This window comes from Meriones unguiculatus, chromosome 19, assembly GCF_030254825.1.
Source record: "Meriones unguiculatus strain TT.TT164.6M chromosome 19, Bangor_MerUng_6.1, whole genome shotgun sequence".
In the NCBI taxonomy this organism is placed as follows: Eukaryota; Metazoa; Chordata; class Mammalia; order Rodentia; family Muridae; genus Meriones; species Meriones unguiculatus.
Genome location: NC_083366.1, coordinates 5431406 through 5452295, shown reverse-complemented (window position 1 = coordinate 5452295; position 20890 = coordinate 5431406). Strand labels below are relative to the sequence as shown.

Below are 20890 nucleotides of genomic sequence, written 5' to 3'. Positions count from 1 at the left end.
TCCCAGCAACCATATAGTGACTCATAACCATCTATAATGAACTCTGGTGTACAGGTGTACGTGCAGGCAGAACACTGTATACATGGTAAATAAATAAATCCTTAAAAAAAAAAAAAGAATTAGAAATACCAGGAGACAGGATAGGAAGAAAGGATTAGACCCCTGCAGAGAGCCTGCCCACAATTTATGCCCACCTCTCAGAGGAAGTACTGTAACATTAACCCCAATCTCTGTGTATCAGTAGTGTCTTCCTTTCAGTTAAAATAAAGTGGTAATAATAAAGACACTCAAAAGGAAAAGGAACTCAGTTTCAAGATACAGAGGTTTATAAAACCAGAAACAGAAGATCTAGACACTGAAATTTTCAAAGATTCTATGCAAAATATACTAATACTTTCAAGAAAAGGTAAAACACTGCATATACAAAGAAAAGCAGCTAAAAGCAGAGGACACCATTGGCTGCATAATTCAAATAACAGAGCAAGCAGTTCCCTCTGCAAGATCAAAGCCACCCTTCACACATGGGACACAGGTGGAGCGGTGACAGAAACTCACCAGCCACCACCTAGCACCAGTGAGAGGAGAAAGTGAGGAAGAGCAGGGCTTACAGGCATGTGTGGGGGAAGAGACATTTTCTTCATGGGCTTGGCCAAGGTATGTTGTACATGTCATCCATGATAAGTAACTCCACGCATGCTCATGCAAGTTCCCTAATTAAACTTGGTGGGACACACGCACACAGGCATGGAAGCAGAGTGGGGTCTAGTTGAGTAGGAGTTTAGCAGGAGGCAGTCGGCAGTTAATATTGTCTGAAGCATTGTATATGTATTAAATATTTTTAGATGAGGAAACGCATGTGCCCGTGTGGGGAGGAGCCTCAAGTGTAGCAGCTACTGACACATTTTAGTGAAGAGAGCAAAAGGTTCAAACAGGTCACACATCCAACCTGGGAACATTGGGAAAATTCCTACTGAGCTGGAACACTGTGCCCTGGCCGTATCTCACAGGAACCGCTCTTAAGTGACTAGTCCTAGAAGAACTAATTTAGTTAGAATATAAATAACAACCTGATGGAAATGTAAGAGGATACTAAATAAAGATGATATAGTAAAAAAGGCAAATTGTTTTTTGATAAAAGGTTCACTGTTACAGAAGCTGTCAGCATTTCCTAAACTCATCTATAAATCAGACATTGTGTCAGTGAAAATAACCACACAAAAAAAGATCACATTTTAAGGTTCAAATAATAAGTATAACCAGAATTTTGAAAGAACACATTATGATGAGTAATAGTACTGCCCAATTATAAAAACATTATAACAGCACTATAATTAAGTAGACTTTGCTATAAATGAACAACAATAAATCCACTGAGCAGTCCTTCCAAATAAAACAAATTACATATAATTCAGTACATATAAAGATGACATGTAAGTGGGAAAGGATGGTATCAGGTGCTTTAAGAGTAGCAAAGATACTAAAAACTACAGTTAGCACTTCATCTCATTACCTAAAATGACTCAACTGCAGAAGAATCAAAGTTACAAATAAAAAAGAAGATTTCAGAAGTAAATATGTAGAATTATTATTTTAAAATAGGGATAGCCTTTTGCAGGGTGATTTGAAAACCTTAAAGCCATGAAAGTATTTTCCAAATTTAAATGAATAAAATTTTTTAAACTTTTGCAGTTAAAAATTAAAGAAAACCAAATGAAAAATATTGAGAAAAGATTTGCAACACATCACAGAAAAGTGTTGCGTTCCTCTCCATAGAGAACTCTGGGTGGAGAGGAAGCCCAGCCTGAGCAGCGGCTGCACATTCCATCTATGACCCTGCCCTAAACTGTAACGACCGGGTGAGCTCTAAACAAACTCAGAAGTCAGTACACTGAAGGTTTTGTACACTGCTAGGAAGATTGTGGCTTACCACAATCTTTTTTAGGAAGGAAGGACTACTGATCACACATATTAAAATAAAAATTCACCTTTTGAAATGCTAATGATCCCATTTTCTAGCATATGTGTACATAAACAAAATAAACTATGTAAGAATAGTCAAGGAAGTAGTGTTTGTGAGGGCACAATTCCAAATTTCTACTAATCTAAATGCCAACTAGAGAATATAGAATATGATTAAAATATACAGTGTAATTATTCAATGAGATATTAAACAAGTATGGAAAACAATGTAGCAAGAATATATGAAAGAAAGGATCTTCTGATTAGTGTATACCAAACTATCTATCACTTTATAAAAATAATTAAAACATCCACTTATAATCATATTTGGATGCATGTGATTTTTATACACAGAATAGATTTAGAATTATACACAAGAGAACAGTAACACAATCATGTCTGAACAGTACTAAATAACTACAAGTCTTAGGTAGGAGAAGCATCTTATATCTATAACATATAAAATATTGTGTGATGTGTATGTGTGTATTACTCCTAAAATCCAACTGGGTGTTACTTTGATACTATTTGCATTTCTAATGTTAAAGTTAGAAAGTAAGACAACCTTACATTCGGGTTAACATGTATGATAGTATTCATATAGAAACATTAAAATAATATATCTGAGACTTACAATTTTGCATCTTCTCGATAATCATCCAGCCCTTCATCATAGGATTTTGATCTTTCTGTCTTTGAGTTGTGCTGGCCATCCAGGCTGGGAGGTCCAACAGATTCTGCAACAAAATCCAGCATTCAAACTTTTCAAGTGGTTTTGCAGATGTTTTCAGTGGTAAAAGGTCAGTCTGGCATGCACCGTGAGGTATGGTGTCTTTACACGTACCTTGGTCATGGGAGAGCTGGCGTCGAATCAAAGGAGCAGACGTTGTGAGGCTAGGAGGGACTGTTGCAATGGAGGGGACCTGGGAGGTAGAGGCTGAGATCACAGCAGATGCAGGGATATGTGCAATATCATGATCGATGCTAGGACTGGTGGGTTCATCTGGAAGGAAGGAAAATAACTGCTGGAACCTTAAAAACTTAACAGTCCACTGTTGTTAGTAAGAGAGTAAAAACCTCCAAATAAAGGTTTTAAGAACCATCAAAGCACCAGTAAATGACACAGCTGCCTATTAAACCTCATTCAACCACTACTCTAGTGATGCCAATAACTCTGAAAATATAAGAAAAATGAATAATTTCCTCCTAATTTATAAATAAATACAAGCATAGCAAAATGTGAGAGTATTCCAATGGAAATAATCATACATTATGTGAAAAAAATTACTTTTCAAGTCCATGTCATATGCCCATCAATCCTCGTGCCCTCCCCCTATCCTACTGCACAATTCTTTAAGGTCCCTTCTTTCCCACACAGGTGTCAGTCAAAATTCCCCCCATCTGCTTTGTGCAGATGCACTTATTGAACCAGGAAACTGTGCTGTTAGATTTCACTGTCTCCCAGTCTGCCATTATCTGCCAGGCAGATTTGTATACATGCACGACAGCTAACATCACTAGAGCTTATTATGTGCTAGCACGTGTAAATGGTTTACATATCCTACAAAGCATATGACTTTGCAGACTAAGAGGGCAAAACAGCAGACTAACTCAACAGTGTCATCACTCACACTGAGTCCTGCTTGGCATTTGTCTTCCTATTAGTGAGCAATAGCTTCATTCTAAATTCTTACTCTCATAAAAACATCAGTGATTTAAATTCTAGTATTTTAGGCCAAGAGAATATAATTTTATAAGAGGCCAGCATTATAAAGCATAAGATTAATGTCCCATCATGAAATCCTTTACAAATAAACTATAATATAAAATTGAATTTTGATAACTTGGTTCAGAAAGTCAAACACAAAGTCTTTTTTTGTTTGTTTGTTTGTTTGTTTTTTGAGACAGCGTTTCTCTGTATAGCTCTGGCTGTCCTGGACTCACTCTGTAGATCAAGCTGATTTCAAACCCACAGAGATCCACCTGCCTCTGTCTCCCAAGTGCTAGGATTACAGGCATGCACCATTGTGCCCAGCCAAACACAAATTCTAACAATCTTCTATCATTTTAATGATCACTGTTTTAGCAAAAAGAACTGAAAAAATTGTAAATTTCCATCTTAGGACTAAAAGTAATACATGCTGATGATCTTGGTTTTGTAATTTTTTAAAAAAGAACAACCTTTTTACATTTTAGGAACATAAATTCTGAAAACCTCTTTGAGCTACTTTTAGTAAATATGTGTGGTGGTTTTCTACCAACCACTGAGAATCCAATAGTTCTTTGTCCAGAAGCAAGGACACTTGCTTGAAGAACCTTAATTCAATGAAACAAAAATTTAATTTTACCAGAACCTGTAGTATTTATAACTATAATTAGGATTTAAGTTCTTGGAAATATAAGGATATTTTTTCAAATGATGAATACATAAACTAAGCTTTAAAAATCTAGAGGCTGGAGAGATGATGGCTCAGCATTGGTTATTTTTCCAAAGGAGCAGGGTTCAATTCCCAGTACCTACAGTGGCTCACAACCATTTGTCCCAGGGAATCCTCAAGCACCAAGCACACATGTGGTACACAAAAACACATGCAGGCAAAACACCCAAATACATAAGTAAATAATTTAACATTTTAATTTCTATTGTTTAAATTAAACTATGTTGTGACTGGTGTTTCTGGGCAGGTGTGGCACATGTGGAGGACAGAGCACAACTTTGTGGAGTTAGTTAATTCTTTCATTCTACCTGTCCATGTTTGGAAGAAAAATTGAAACACATAGGATACAAATCACCTGAGTTTCAAGTGTACGTTTTCAAAAGGAAGGAAGAAGAAATAATTATCTGTTTTAGAGATTTGAACAGAAAGGAGGAGGTATGGCAGAAACAGACTGTCACTGGACAAATAATTTCAGTACCGTTTGAATTTTTTACAATTATCTTAAACCAGTATGTTGAAAAAGAGGCTATACTTTTTAAAAGTACAACTGCTTTAGCTCAAGTTTATAGATTACCCCGATAAATACAATTTTTATTCCCTTTCAAATTATGAAGATTATTCTATGTTAAAAATGTTGGTTTTGAGATACCACTAAATATAAAGACATAAAGTAACCCCAACATAGTAAGAGTGGGCGACTTCAGTACCCTAGTCTCACAAATAGGAAGGTCATTTTCAAATGGCTCTAATGGTATCTATAAAATATTTCATCCTATGCCTACAGGGTACACATTCTCAGAAGACTATGAGCTTTGTCTAGAAAAGACTATATAGGAGGACACAAAGCAAGGATTGAAAACACAAGGGACGCTGAAAGCAGTTCCTGAATTAATCCCACCATGTGGAATAAAAAAACCACAGAACATTCAGGAACTTGTGACTGAATGATGAATGGGTCATCAAAGAAAGAAGGGAAAAAATTTCCAGAATCAAATGAAAGTGAAAACACACCATGCAAAAGCCTGTGGGAATACAGTGAAAGCAGTCTTAAGAGATCCGACAATAATTCCTATATGAAGAAGCCCACAGCACCATGGTTAGGAGCACATGCTACTCTTACAGGACCCAAGTTTGGTTCCCAGCACCCATATCAGACAGCTCACAACTGCTTGCTTACAACAGCTCCAACACCCTCTTCTGGCCTCTGCCAGCACTGCACAGAAGTTTAAGATAAGGGCAGGAATTAACTAAATAGAAATGAAAAACAAAACAAAAAATCCAATGAAACAAAACATTAATTACCTGAAAACATAAATAAGACTAAAAACCCTTAGTTACACTAAATGAAAACAAGACTCAATTAAGAGACAAGAGAGCCATTACAACAGAAAAAAAATTTGAAGTGTTTTTGTTTGCAGATAGTATGAATGCAGTGATGATTGTCACTGTCAACTTGATTAGACTTGGAATCATCATGGAAACACATTCTCTGGGTATGTCTATGGGAGTATTTCCAGAAAGGTTTAACCTCAGAGAGAAGGCCTGCCTTCAACATGGGCAGCACAACTGACGTGGAGGTGGCTCAGACAGAATAAACTCTAGAATGCCAGCTTCCCTCCCTCTCTCTCTGTGCTTCCCCACTGCAGACCGCATGAGCAGCTGTCTTACTTCCATATCATGAAGACTCTATCAAAAAATTACTCAGAGAGAGGCTGGGGTGTAGCTCAGTTGGTAGAGTGTTTGCCTAACGTGCCAGAAGGGTAGGTTGGATCCCAGCACTTTCTAAACCAGGTATGATGGCACATGCCTATATTCCCAGCACCCAGGAGATGAGGTCGGGAGGATAAGAAGCTCTCAGCTATATGGAGTTCTAGCTCAGCCAGGGCTCCTAAGTCCCTATCTTGGAGATAGACCTTAACAACAACTACAAAAACTGCTATTATAAATAAATAAATGTGGTCAAAATTCAGGATACAAAACAGCAACCAACACAAAACTCAGCAGCATTTTTATATACCTATCAGTAGCTTTTGGCTATTTGAAAGTGTCATAAAATAATCCATTTATAATTAGTTACAAAACCCACACAGAATCTTGGAAAAAAAAACACCAAAGAAGCAAATGATAAATGATCACTGTATTAAAAAATCATAATGTATTGATGAACGAATACAAGAAACAAGTAACTCAAAGATGCCTTGTACTTACGGATGGTAAGAATAAATACTGTCAAAATGTCTGTGCTACCCAAGGAATCTATAGATATAATACAATTACTTCCTATCAAAACACCAACAGCATGCTTCAGAGATGAGACCCGCCCACTTACAGCCAAATTGACCAGGTACCATGACCACACAATGAGGGCTGGGTAGTGTCTTCAAAATGCAGTTGTTGGAAAAACATATCAATATCCAAAAGAAATTAGACCCTTTCTACATACAACAGACAATTCAAATGGATGACAGATTTACTCCTAAGTCTTGCATGTACAAAACTACTAGGAAAACAACAACAACAACAACAACAACAACAAGAAAACTCCGTAGTGTTAATTTAGACAAAGATTTTTTTTTTAAATAAGGTACCAAACAAGCAGGCAACAAATTAAAAAACAAAAGGGGTTATATCAAAATTAGAAGGAAGGAAATAATCAAAGTCAAGAGAATATATAAAATGAGAGAAAACATTTACAAACTATACACCTGACGAGGGCTCAAATTGTCCAGAAAATTTAAGGACCTCAATAATACTATCACCTCTCAACTAAACTGATTTTAGAATGAGCAAATGATCTGAATAGATGGTTGACATTTCTAAGAAGATGCACATACTGCCACAGGCCTATGAACAAACAACAGCCAGAAACACAACCACAATTGCACTGAGCTATCACCTCACTTTAGGCATCACCCAGAAGACTCAGGTAACAAGCGATGGCAAAGATTTGCCAGGTAAACATCACACGCTGTTAGTGGAAACATGCAGAATAAGGTTCTTCCCAGAATAAAAAACAGAACTACTATGAGATCTAGCAATCCCACTCCTGGGTACGTACCCAAGGGAAGTGACATCAGTATGTTCGAGAGACATCTGAATCCCTAGATATACCCCAGTGCTATTCACAAGAGGCAACATGGAATCAACGGAAGTGCCCACAGTTGGGATCAAAACACAAATAAAATGTGCAATATATATAGAACAGAATACCATGAAATGATATTAAAAATATCATTTGCAATGTGAAAGAACTTGGGGTGGGCATTTTGCTAAGTGAAATAAGTCAGGAGTAGAAAGTCAAATGCTGTATGATTTTACTCACGAGAGACTGGCCAACAGGTACAATGCTTGAGTTATTCATGAGGAATAAATTCTGGATTTCACAGCACCACTGGCAGAACATTAACAACAAACTGTGTTCTCAAAATACTTAGAAAGAGGTTTTAAATGAACACATCATAAATAACAAATGTGAGGAGATAGAATGCTCATCACCTCACCCAGTCACTGTACAATGAATATGATCAAGTACCACCTTGTATCCCAACAGTTGTAAGCATTTACAACTGTCCATTAGAAAGGAAACAAGGCAGGCAGGCATAGTGGCACACGTAAAAAAAGGAAAGAAACTAAACGAACAAGGAACTGGAGATCATTCAGCAGTTAAGAGGACTGGATGCTTCTCTAAAGGAAACAGTGTCATTTCCCAGCACACTTACACCAGGTCACAGATATCTGTCACCAGTTTTAGGGGATTTGATGCGCAGTGTGCTGCAGACATACATGCAGGTAAAACCCAGTATTTTATGTGTGTGGAGTGGGTATATACATAAAATATTTTTAAAATGAAATAGAAAAGAATTTGGCGTTTCCTACACTTTTCGCAAATAAACCTCTCCTCTCCTGTACCTGTACCTCTCCTCTCCTGTACATTTTTCGCAAATAAACCTCTCCTCTCCTGTACCTGTGTTATAGTAGGATGGTCCAGAGTGGGAAAGGGAGGATCAGCCTTCTAAAATAAACAGAGTTGTGACACAGTCTTTAAAAGGCTATTCAAATGTGGCAAATACCCTTTCTTTTTATTCAAATTAACAGACGTAATTAAGAAAAGCCATAAAGCTCCATTGTCATTTTTACTGAGACAGGTCTGAGTTGCCCATGCTACTCAGTCTCCATTTTATAAATGGCTAATCATTTTGCATTTTCTATTTGCCTATAAAAGAACCTGAAGGTTTTCTCAAAACATATATCGCCTTGCAAAAATATATGTATATGTGTAACATTTGCAAATGTTACTGCTACCAATATTCTTGGTTGAAACAAAACGTTGAATGTGCTTGTTTAGTAGAAATAATGAAAAAGGCCTTAGTAAGTACTTAAAACCAATGATGGGAGTTAGTGAGCACACTTACTCTTTTTAAAAACTGGATTTTGTTTTGTATGTACATCCACATGAGTGTGCAGGTATCACAGAGACCATCAAGGAGGTGCCCTGGAGATGGCAACTGTGACCCACCTGATGTGAGTAAACTGGGAACTGAACTGTTCAGATCCTCTGGAAAAGCAGGAAGCACTGTTAACCACTGAGCTATAACTCTGGTCCTGAGCACTTTTTTTCTTAATGAATAACCAAATAAGATGGTCTGTTTTCATTAATCTGCTCATATACAAGATTACATAGGTGCCTACTCTACATTTTAATTAATGGCCACTTTAACGAAATAATTTTCATTTTATCTCTGTACTTCATAAAGTTAGAAATATTAAATATTAACAGATAATAGCCAAGCACTTAAAAAAAAAAAAAAAAAACAACTATTCCATTGGGCTGGAGAGATGGCTCAGAGGTTAAGAGCACTGGCTCTTCTTCCAAAGGTCCTGAGTTCAATTCCCAGAAACCACATGGTGGCTCATAACCATCTATAATGAGATCTGGTGCCCTCTTCTGGCATACAGGCTCACATGCAGGCAGAATTCTATATAAATAATAAATAAATCTTAAAAAAAACCCAACTGTTTCAATGTTATCTGATTATAACATAATGAATATGTACCAAAAAAGTGATGCTTTCATTGTGTTAAGATCTTAGTGGCCTACAAAATGCAGCTTCAGGTTGTAGAACTTTACATTTAAACACATACACCAACTACCAGTCCTTAGTTACCTTCTGCGTAACAAGGTATTGAATTCTATGCCCAACAGGAGTCATTCAATATGGCTGACAATAAGGACACAAACATGACGTGGGTTAAGTTCAGCTGAATCACTCTTCACAGTGTTTACAATGTGGCAATAATCTATTTATAAAAATTTGACACTGTGCAGATGACTCCTTTTAACCTGACTTGGATACTGCCACCTGACAGTTTAATTGTTCCATAGCTTAAAGTTTCTCAAGAAAGGAAAGAGTAATAAAAATTGTTCAGTGACAAATATGCCATTACAGAGCTCTGGAACACCTTTCACAGCCTTGTGAAACAGTGCCTGGGAGCAAGGGCCCTGTAGCACACAGACGCAGGGTTGCTCTTCACAATGTGCCCTGCAGCGTTTCTGGTGCTGAACCAAGCTAACCTAGAGCCCTCATTTCTAAGTGCTTTTATGAAAAGTACTTAGTTCTCTATACTCTAGACTTCTCTTTTAAAAAATGAAGATGCTATCAAGTACATTATGTCTCAGGATTGCACAGTAATTATGACAGTTACCTTCCTTTGTACTTTCCTCTTCCTTCCCTCCATTTTTTTCTACACATGTAATTGTCACCTGAAAACATCTTTCAGTTGCTGTCTGAACAAATATTTCCTGGGTGAGTGCCTTCTTTACTCCAAGCAGTGTTCTAGGCATAGGAACAATGACGTGAACTATGGCTGGTGTCAGCACTCTCAGTGTGTACACACTGACAGAGAGCTGTGCAAACAAAAGTTCCAGTGTGGATCTCACCGAAGTACATGTGCAGATGCACATGCAGCAGCTATTTTAGAGAATGCAGGGAAGCCTGAGCAGGTTAGCGGTATCTGAGCAGATGGTGAAAGACAACACAGCAGAGGGGCCCGTGGTTATATGTGGTGCTCAGAGCATATCTGGCATGTCATGGGCTAGCAAGGCGCCTGGGAGGCAGCAGAGGGGAGGCACACAGAGGATCTGCTAGATCAGAAAGGTGAGCTGGAGCAGGGATAGTCAGCCTTGCTGGCCACAGCAGACTCCTAGGTTCAAGTCTGTTTTGGGTGAGATGGGAGGGAAACAGGAGGTCTGACCAGGGTGTGATCTGCTGGCTGCTGTGTAGAGGCAGTGCTGGGTAAAAGGAAAAGCCAATGACTTGGTAAGGAAGTACGATGGCTGATGCAGACCAAGATACGCACTTGAGAAGTTTCCAAATCCTTACCCAGATTATTCCTATAACAAAGGTACACAACAAAGGTCGTTTTTCTCAAACCAAGTAAGATGTACAAAGGAATAAGCCCTTGAAAGAAAAAGACACTGCTCAAAGGCAGGGCTCATTCCCACTGACCAAAGCTCTCCTACTTCTTTGTGTTTTAAATCTCAGTGAACCACTAGAGTCTCCAGTGGTCACTCACCTACAGAAGGACGAGTGACTCAAAGGCAGCTGCCGCATCAAAAGGCTCATCACAGTTTGGTGACAACTCAGGAGCCCCTGCCCAAGCCTTCTCCGAGCAACTGTTTCCTACTGGCAGAACAGGGGCAGGGCCTGGCCGCTGATGACTCTGGTGAACCTGCTGACTCTCCTGACCACAGATGGTAGGAACTGACTTAATCAAGACTGAAAAGAGGAGCAAGAGGGCCACATGTAAACCTCTAGGCCCACTTGGCAAGCAGCGGGGACAGAACCATATGTTCAAAGTCAGCCTAGGGTACATACTGAAACCCTGTCTCAAATACACACTAGATGTGAGTTCATTCTCAAAGGAAAATGTCTAGTAGAAAGATTTATGGCAAGAAAAGCAAACGGCTCTAACTGAAGCACAACTCACACATTTAGAGCAGGGCGTTGTGCCTTGGTGGGAAAACACTTGTCTAGTATACGTGGGGCTCTCAGTCCCCAGCACTGAAAATAAACAACATTTAAAATGCTTTAAAAGCACAGCTTAAGGAGTCTGTGCCTATGGAATACAAACCCTCCTTTTCTTAAAATACTTTTGACACAGTGGATTCTGTGTAGTGCTCCGACTGAGCTCACCTATAAAGGGGATGGAAGCCAGGGAGTCACCAGGAGCACTGGTACTTGAAGCCTTCCTTTCTTCCATTCTTTTTATATGGACTTCTCTGCGAGTATCGTTGGGCAACCAGCAGGTGGTGTCTGACCCAGTTTCCTGGTCATTCACTGCCAAGATGTAAGACTGATGTCTTAAAGGCTGTGGTGTCTGGCGACCAGATGGAGGTTTTTCTCTTAGGATGACAGATTCTTTATTATCTAGCACATCTGGCTGCTGCGTTTCAGCATCCTGAAAGTTTAAATCTCCATTCCTTGGATTGGCAGATAATTCTAAATCTGATGTTCCTAAGTTCTCAGTGAGCTGAGGACTGGTCTTAGCAGAAGTCCCTGGTAAACAGGGGGTCATTTCCGTCTCCAGCTGGTGATCGGGGGTGCTTTCAGGTCTGAACCATGTCTGCTGACTCAGTAGACCTTGTTGATGCAGATGATTGACTGGCCTTTGGTCTTTTATGGAAACTAGTGAATGTTGACTGAAGGATGGTTTTGAGACAGGTGTAGAAGGTGCTTTTAGAGAATTACTTCGGACTTTTACAAGTGGAGACCTGTCTTGTGAAATACCCCGTGGCAGTGACATCCCACTAGCAGTTGGAAAATTTCTGTTGGAATGTGGTACTCTTAGGTCTGGTGGGATTTTTTTTAACTGTGAAACAGGTCCCACACCTCTACCACTCAGTCGTCTGTTATCAGAATTAACAACAGGGGCCACAGTCAAATTTGAACCTCGGAAAGGTTTGTGAATTTCTTGCTGCCTGGGTCTTTCATAAATACCTCGTCTATCATCCTGTTCAGTGAATCCACTCCACTTGTAAGTCTGTTTTCTTTCTCCATTTGAGTCAGGTATTTGACTTTCAGAATTGACACTGACTGTGGTTTCACTCTGTCCCTCGATGTAATCCCAGGAACGAGTTCTATGATTACTGAAACTAACAGGTGGGGAGGCCAGCGCTCCTTGAGATGCACTCCTTGGGCAATACTTCATTAGCACAGACTCTTCCAGTCTTTCCTGAGACACACTGCGCTGCCGGATCTGAGCAGATGGGGGCACGCGATCATGAGAGGTGCTGCGGCGTCTCACCTGCAGAGTGGTGCGAGTGGGTACCACCTGGCTGTAATCTGCTGTGCTCTGAGAGGCAGCTCTTAAGCTGTCCAATCTTTCCTGAATTGTTCGACAACCTATGTGCAATCGTCTGTTATCAATGTATTCTTTATAAGTCTTATAATTTTTCCAGTCTATGTGCTGACGGGAGTTTGGGGAATAGTGACTGGCAGGCACAGAAGGAGAGTCCACAGCTTGAGATCTACCACTTGGGATTCCTTCTGAATGTCCACTGTAATTTCCAGGGTTAAGTAAAATCCCAGAAGGTTCCAGTACTCTGGAACCTGTGGTCTGATGAACCAGGTGGGCAGTGGGAACTGATGGCGGCGATGTGGCTCTTGACACTACTTTTGAAAAGGCCTGCTCATTTACACCATACCTTACTTCTTCAGTTCTATGGGAAGGACCTGAATGGTTGTTTCTATTGGTTAGCAAGTCTACAACCTTCTCAGAAGGCACAATGACAGTCCTCACGCTTTCACTGCAAACACACACTGCTGTGTTTGACTTTGCAACATCTGTTGGTGATGGAGGCACTTGAATTTCCATCCTATAGGCCCTGTTAGGTTGTGTCAGGACTGGCGTGCTGGTTTGATGTTTGTTTGGTAACAATTCTGGAGGAGATAGTTCAACTGGCTGTGTCGTGGCTGCAGGGGTGGACGGCAACCGAGGATAGCAAACGGGTGGAGGTTCTGGTATGTTACGGGCATTGCCACTGTAAGCTTCATTGCCTTTCAGGTAGGCATCTTGAGAATACGCCTGTACAGAATCAGAGAAAGGTGTCACATAATAATTCCCATGTTGTAGTTCACTGTTTGACTAGGTAAGCCCTACCTTAACGCTGGGTGACACTCACTATGGCATTCATGCAAAGCGGAGCACACAGTGCAGTCTCAAGAATTATTCTTAGAGAAATAGTATAAGCTGTAGAACGTGCCACATATACACACTGCAACCATTAGTTTTCCCAAAAGGTTCACAGATATATCAGATCGCCCCGAACCAACCAGACCTAGCCATGCTATTTCTAAAATCTCTCCATTTAAGCTTTAAGGCTTTTCAGCAGTCAGCAGGTTAAATGGCTGCCTATTAAATCTCAGCAAAAGAAGATTCTTAATGTTTACAAGGGAGAAGGTCAAAAGATTAAGTCTTACCCAAATACAGTGTTATTTAAGGCAGCAATACTATAACAAATTTTAAGATCGGTCTTTAAAAATTCAGTCACTCAACAGCCACACTAATTATTTTCGTATTTAAAGTCAGGAAATGTGCATATTTAAAAAAATCAAGTAGCACATACTAAAAGAAAAAAAATGTGAAAATTCATCTTTCTGAATATAAACTTTTTATTTTGAACTAATGCAAACATTACCTTCTCTATTTTACTTAAGACATTTTCTTATTACTAACAAGTATGCATTCAGCCATATTTCAAAGTTATAAAATTATCTAGCAATACTTTTGAAAATTTCAGAACTGAAATTAGAGTCTCCACACAAACAGAGCTCATAAATGCCACATGGGACTATGGTCAGCTGTAAGGCAGTTGGGTGTGACAACTACCTTCCCCAATCATAGGAGCTACCTCACAGTAGCAGCACGTCCTACCTTCACAGCTCACTGCCCATGGAGCCCAAGTGCAGCTACTGACTAATGGCAGAGGATTGGAGAGGGAGTGGGAAAGGATGAGGTATTTAAGAAAGTACAGATGCAGAGAAACATGCTTTAATACTACATATAGAGGGTGCAAACAAAAACAAATATAGAGGAGGAAGGAAAACCATGTATCACACGCTCTGCACATTAGTACAATTAAGTACACTTACAGTTTTAATAAATTGACTTATTACAAATCTCTATGAAACACAATTTAAAAAGCAAGGAAATGGCTACTGTGCATCTCTTACCAGTGCTGTGACATCCTTTGTAAATTGCAGCTAGCAGAAAATAGGAAAACATAGCAGAAGCTGCTTACTGATATAAAGACAGAATCATGTTGTCATATTGATGCTGGAAACAGCAAGCTAAAAATACGTCTATACTGATTTCCCTGGAAGGTACCAAGAGAGGTAAAGGGCAGTGGAGTGTAAGAATAACTTCAGTATCTAATCGAGCATCTCATTCTCAAGCTTTAATTTGGTTCTTACTGACTTTGTTTCCCACTCTTGGAAGCAAATACATCAGTGACACACGTCCCCGACAGGCGTCTTCGCCACTATGCAGCGCTGCCGTCCGACACTCTGCCACAAAGCTTCCCTTCAGTGTGAACAGCGTCACTGCATCTCTTTTCCCCTGAGCGCCTTCCATTTCTGCTTCCAGAAGACTAAACGAATGCTCTATTATGCATTTAAAAGTACAACCTCCTCCTGCCCTGGTACATCAGAGCACAACCACAGGCAGACTAAAGCTGACTACCGATGGCTTTACTGTGTGACTGAGGGAAACTACTGTTTCGTTTAGATTTTTCACTCAAAATCAGGATCTTCCAACACAATGTCTTTTATAGTGTTTTATTAGTTTATGAAATAAATACTGACTAGACATAAAAAATATCACTCCCAGAGATAATGAGTATTACAGAACACAGTCTGAAATGCACTGATAATCAAAGCTATATCTGTCACACACACACACACACACACACACTCTCTCTCTCTCTCTCTCTCTCTCTCTCTCTCCATAATAATTTTATAGCATAAACACTGTCCATCTGAACATGAAATGTGCATTTTGGGTATGTACCTAAACATAAAAGCCTAGCTTCTTCGTGCTAATTTCATACAAGTTACTGCTTTTCTGTGACCAAAAAATAAAAAAAATTAAAAAAAATAAAAAATAAAAATACCCCCTGGCAGAGAGCATCATGGACTGTCTTGCAATATTTTCTACAGTGGGTTAGTATAATCTTGTCTGCCTGACAGGGAGGGCAGGTCCCTACGGCCAGCAAGCCAGGGAAGCTGGTGAGCTTTTGGTAAACCTCTACTGCACTAGGACACATGGTGCTTAAGGAGAATATACACTTACTCCCATGAAGCCCATTTCTACCCCAACAGGTCTAACATGCTTGGAAAAGCCATTCTGTAACAATTTATTCAAATTTGAGGAGAAACTTAATCTATAAACACTTTAAATTTTTATAGTCTTCAGATATAACTAAAATTAGAAACTCTAGACACTACATTTGGGAACAAACTGTCTTCCAAATTACCACCTATCGAGACATAACACTATCGCTAAGGTCACTATGAGTCAACATATACTTCACTGGCAAGTTACAAGTATATTGGAGAATGAGTCAGGGCTGTAGATGGCCATCCTGAAAAGCATGACACATGACAAACTAGTCCCAAGGAATACTGCAGAAGCAAGTCAGGCATAGCCAATACACATTTACAAAATGTTCTTCTCCTGTGACATTTAAAGAATACTTTGGACTCCATAAAGAAAGAAGCAGGATGAAGAGCAGGTCTGAAAAAGCGCCAGATTGATTTCCAAAGTGGTTGTACAAGTTTACATTCCCACCAGCAGTGGAGGAGGGTTCCCCTTTCTCCACAACCTCTCCAGTATGTGTTGTCACTTGAGTTTTTTATTTTAGCCATTCTGATAGGTATAAGGTGAAATCTCAGGGTTGTTTTGATTACATTTCCCTGATGACTAAGGATGCTGAACATTTCTTTAAGTGTTTCTCTGCCATTCAATATTCCTCTATTGAGAATTCTCTGTTTAGCTCTGTACCCCATTTTTTAATTGTATTACTTGATTTGTTGCTGTTTAACTTCTTGCACTTTCTAGACAATTAGGAAGAGTGCTACCTCAAGATCCAGCTATACCACTCCTGGCCATATATCCAAAATATGCACAAGTATACAACAAGGACATTTGTTCAAACATGTTCATAGCAGCTTTATTTGTAATAGCCAGAATCTGGAAACAACCCAGATGTTCCTCAACTAAGGAATGGATATAAAAATTGTAGTACATTTACACAATGGATTACTACTCAGCAATTAAAAACAAGGAAATCATGAAATATGCAGGCAAATGCAAATGGTGGGAACTAGAAAAGATCATCCTGAGTGAGGTATCCCAGAAGCAGAAAGACACACATGGTATGTACTCACTTAGACATATAATGTAGGATAAACATACTAAAATCTGTACACCTAAAGAAGCTAAGCAAGAAGGAGAACCCTGGGTATGATGCTCAATCCTCATATAGAAGAGCAAATGGGATAGACATTGGAAGAGGGTGAAACAAGGAACAAGACAGGATTCTACCCACAGAGGGCCTCTGAAAGACTACCCAATAGGGTATTAAAGCAGATCAGACTCATAGCCAAACTTTGGGCATAGTGCAGGGAATCATATGAAAGAAGAGGGAGAGGGACCTCTCCTAATCAGTGGACTAGGGAAGGGGCATGGGAGGAGAAGAGGGAGGGAGGGCGAGATTGGGAGGGGATGAGGGAGGGGGCTATAGCTGGGATACAAAGCAAATAAATTGTGATAGACAGATAGATAGATAGATAGATAGATAGATAGATAGATAGATAGATAGATAGATAGGATTGCTTTACATTCTGAGAAGAGAACCAGTAACTCTAATGTGTTCCCGGCGGGAAGTGTGCGGTGCTTTCTCTCTGTGCTTGGTTACTTGGCACAAATCTTTCAGTGAGAAATTGTAATCTGATATGTCAAAGTACCCACCAGGGAACCTTTAAGTTAGCAATGGATACCAATTAAATGGCATAAAATACCCCTCAAGCAAAACAATGCAATTATGTTCTTATATAATGGTGTCAATTTATATTCTTATATGATATTATTAAGTCAGCCTGTATGAATAAATTTACCTGAAATTGTATGATTACTGCCATCAATATTATTAAAAACATCTACCTAACTACTCTTAACATTTTTTTTAACTCAAATGGATACTTCATGTAGGTACAGACAATAGTGATGTTTTCCCAAAACAGAACACCATCAAAAAATTTAAATCTCATTGTTCATTTCCTTTTAGCCCTTCTTATACCATTCTATAATCTTTCCTGAATGTTTTTACTCTTGATCTTTAGTTTTATCTTACAGTAGCTTGTATTTTCATATTGAAACCAAACATAATAGAAACAGAACAGTGTACATATACAGTGCCTATAAAACACAAAAACTTTTAGAACAAAATGTAGTAAGGGGTGAGAAGTGAGAAAGACAATCCAGAGAATTCTTCAGCCAAGACCAGAATTGTAGTGGTCATATTAAGCAACATTTACTATCAACAATCTGGGTCTTCAGTACAGGTACCATGACCAAGAACATCCAAGGAGACCTGAAGTCTCCTTGTTTTTAACAATCACACCAAAATCACTTAGCACACTTCTTATTATTAAATAATTAAAGAAAACAACAGGGTGTGATAGCATATGTCTGTAATCCTAGCACTTGGGAAATAAAAGCAGAAGAATCAAGAGGCCAAGACCAGCCTTGGCCACACAGTGAATTCAAGGTTAGTCTATGCTACATGAGACCCCAAACCAAATTAAATACTCTGTAGAATAAAGAAAATTAAATTCTTGCTTATATCAGTTCATCTGTAGCTTACTAACTTAATGACGTAATCTCTGAAAAAGGCAGAATAACATGTCTGTCTGTGAAGTAAACTATATGCAGACTCTACAACTGCTGAGTGCAGGGAAGAGGGTGGCATCTGTGATTCACTTACTTTATATACTTGTCTATATAACTGATAAATGTCACAAAGCACATCCTATTCTTATAAATCAGGATACTATCCCAGTGGCTACAGCTCTTGCCTCATATGTACAAAGTTCAACAATAAAAAATAAATAAAACATTAAAAAAAAATAACTGCTATTAACTTACAAAATACAGAAGAAATTTCTGGAATTCCTGCTCTCATTTCCCTTAGATTTTTCTTTTTAAATCACTTTACAGCTTGATGCCTGTCTTCTCCCTCCTCTTGTCCTAGTCCTACCCGGTCAGTAGGACTTCTCTGCCTTAGATTTGACTGGCATTTGACAAATGCAAATTTCATTTTAAATAGAATATTACACTGATTACAGAACACACAAGTGACTGTTTTAAAGTAGTAATAAATGTAAAGAAAACTTGTAAATTCTAGAACAATTTTTCCATTTATATCACATAACCATGGGTAGTTGACGGATCATTCCACTCAGGTCCCAGAGATGCTGAGTTATAGGCAGAGCCATGACACTAGTTGTGCAAAGTAAGCCAAACACCAGCACACATGTATATGTGGCAGCAATTTAGAGTGTGGTTGGTTTTAGATCATCCTGAGCCCAAATACTAGGAGCAATGCTCTCCTCTTTTCTATTCTATTACACAAGGTGCTTAACATACTAGCTTCCACACAGACTAGCACAGACCAGACTCCCAAGACACTGGCCGAACTAACATACTCAACTATCTGTCTTGAAAAACCCAAAATAGAATAAAACAAAAACAAAACAAAATAGGAGTTTGTTGGGCAAAATCCAAACTACATTCTCTGCCTTACTGAATTTATCTGGAAGCAAAACATAAATCACTAAGAAAACCTTGTCACCATTTCCTGTACACTAGTGGCCTGTGTAAAAATGAAGGATTTTGCTCAATGACTTGCCAAGTCCACTGAAAGCATTATTTTCTGAATGAACTTTGTATTTTTACCATCTCTTTGCCTTAAGTAATATTTACACACTGGTGTTAAGTTGTTGGTTAAATATTCTTCTTTCTAATAACCAGGAACATGTTTAGGCTAAATTCTTATGTTGGCTCCTGTACTGTTTCATTTCCTCAGATCTACTTCCTACTAAGCTGTAGAATCCATTCATCGTGATTCTAAAGAAATGAGTTGGTACTATTAACGAAACTGCTGGATTAACTTAAAACAGTAATATTTATAAGAAAATTAAGTGCTGACTTCCTTAAATCTTTTACCCACATATTCAAGAACAAATCCCAATTCCTAAGGATATGCCGTCAGGCCTTGGGTCAAAAGATACCCTACAATGCAAGTTGGCTTAACTGTTCAGGAATTTCATCCTAAATGGGGACATTAACAGTCTACTGTGGAATTAGAGGTTGGGGAGCTGGTTTGGGTAGAAAGCTTGCCTAGCAAGCTCAGGGCCCTCCCATCAGCTCCAGGGGTTACCTGTGGAATTACAGAAAAGTCCCATGTCACTTAATTCCAAATAATACGTAACAGTCTCGGTCTCTTTCTCTATGTTTGTTTTTCTGACTCTCTCTGTCTCTCTCATAATATATTCACAAATCCAAATTCTGCTAAGTAAACCAGGAAGTTATTTTGTTCTGGAATCTTTACATACATACATACATACACACACACACACACACATACACACACACACACACACTTCACCTTCTTTTCAAAATTATTTTAATATTCATTTCTACAAAACAATTTCTACTTGGAGAACACTTACCACTTGGAGAATGTCTTCATCCTTTGGCATAACACTGAGCTCCAGTGTGGTGTCGCTGAAATTGAGAACAACACTGTCAAGGGAGGGCAGGAGAATGAACACGAAACTAACTCACAGTGCTTTGTTCTTTAAGAGTCTGTCTTGTAAAATGATTATGTTCAAAACCAAACCATTGAAATAAGTCACCAGAACAGAGCTCAGGGACATACAAGACAGGGTAATCCCACACACATTTATGCAGTTCATAATCAAGCGAGCTGATTTTATACTGTGCTACAAATTCAGAAATAAGAAGTGCTACTTAATAGTTTTAGAGACAAAACTCATGAGAACATCAGAGTATGTTTATTATTGTCTACAAATTACAGATTGTTATCACACACCCTATCAACTTAAAATTTATTAAAACAAAATAACAAAAAACTTTTCTGGTAACTTTTTGTTTTGTTGTTTTTAAGTTCTGGGGAATAAAGTGTAGCTTGCTATACCTCAGCCCCTCAATTTAACATTTCAAACAACTTAAAACTTCCTGATTTTGAAAAGTCCACCTTAGCCTCAGAAGTGAAGAACATCAGTTTACTATCACCTCTACTAGAATAATTTATTTTCAGCATCATCTCAACTATTTTTTTTTATCCCCAAGATTTGATCTTAGAACTTCCTAGGTACAGCTTACAGCCTTTTTATGCTTGCACTGCAAAC

The 20890-nt window shown here is 38.7% G+C and overlaps 1 protein-coding gene across 17 annotated transcripts in view; it reads right to left on the bottom strand.

Annotated features, from left to right (window-relative positions):
• Window positions 1-20890, bottom strand: part of Arhgap21 (Rho GTPase activating protein 21) — a 125992-nt gene that overhangs the window by 21128 nt on the left and 83974 nt on the right. For 11 of the 17 annotated variants that reach the window (XM_060372344.1, XM_060372349.1, XM_060372343.1 and 8 more), the window contains 5 exons: window positions 20189-20243; window positions 14630-14659; window positions 11591-13481; window positions 2804-2962; window positions 2594-2696 (listed from right to left, as the gene is read on the bottom strand). In XM_060372344.1, coding sequence (XP_060228327.1) covers window positions 2594-2696; window positions 2804-2962; window positions 11591-13481; window positions 14630-14659; window positions 20189-20243 — 2238 coding nt within the window. The remainder of the gene's footprint in view (window positions 1-2593; window positions 2697-2803; window positions 2963-11590; window positions 13482-14629; window positions 14660-20188; window positions 20244-20890) is intronic. The other 6 variants (XM_060372353.1, XM_060372354.1, XM_060372351.1 and 3 more) reach the window with 1 other exon arrangement.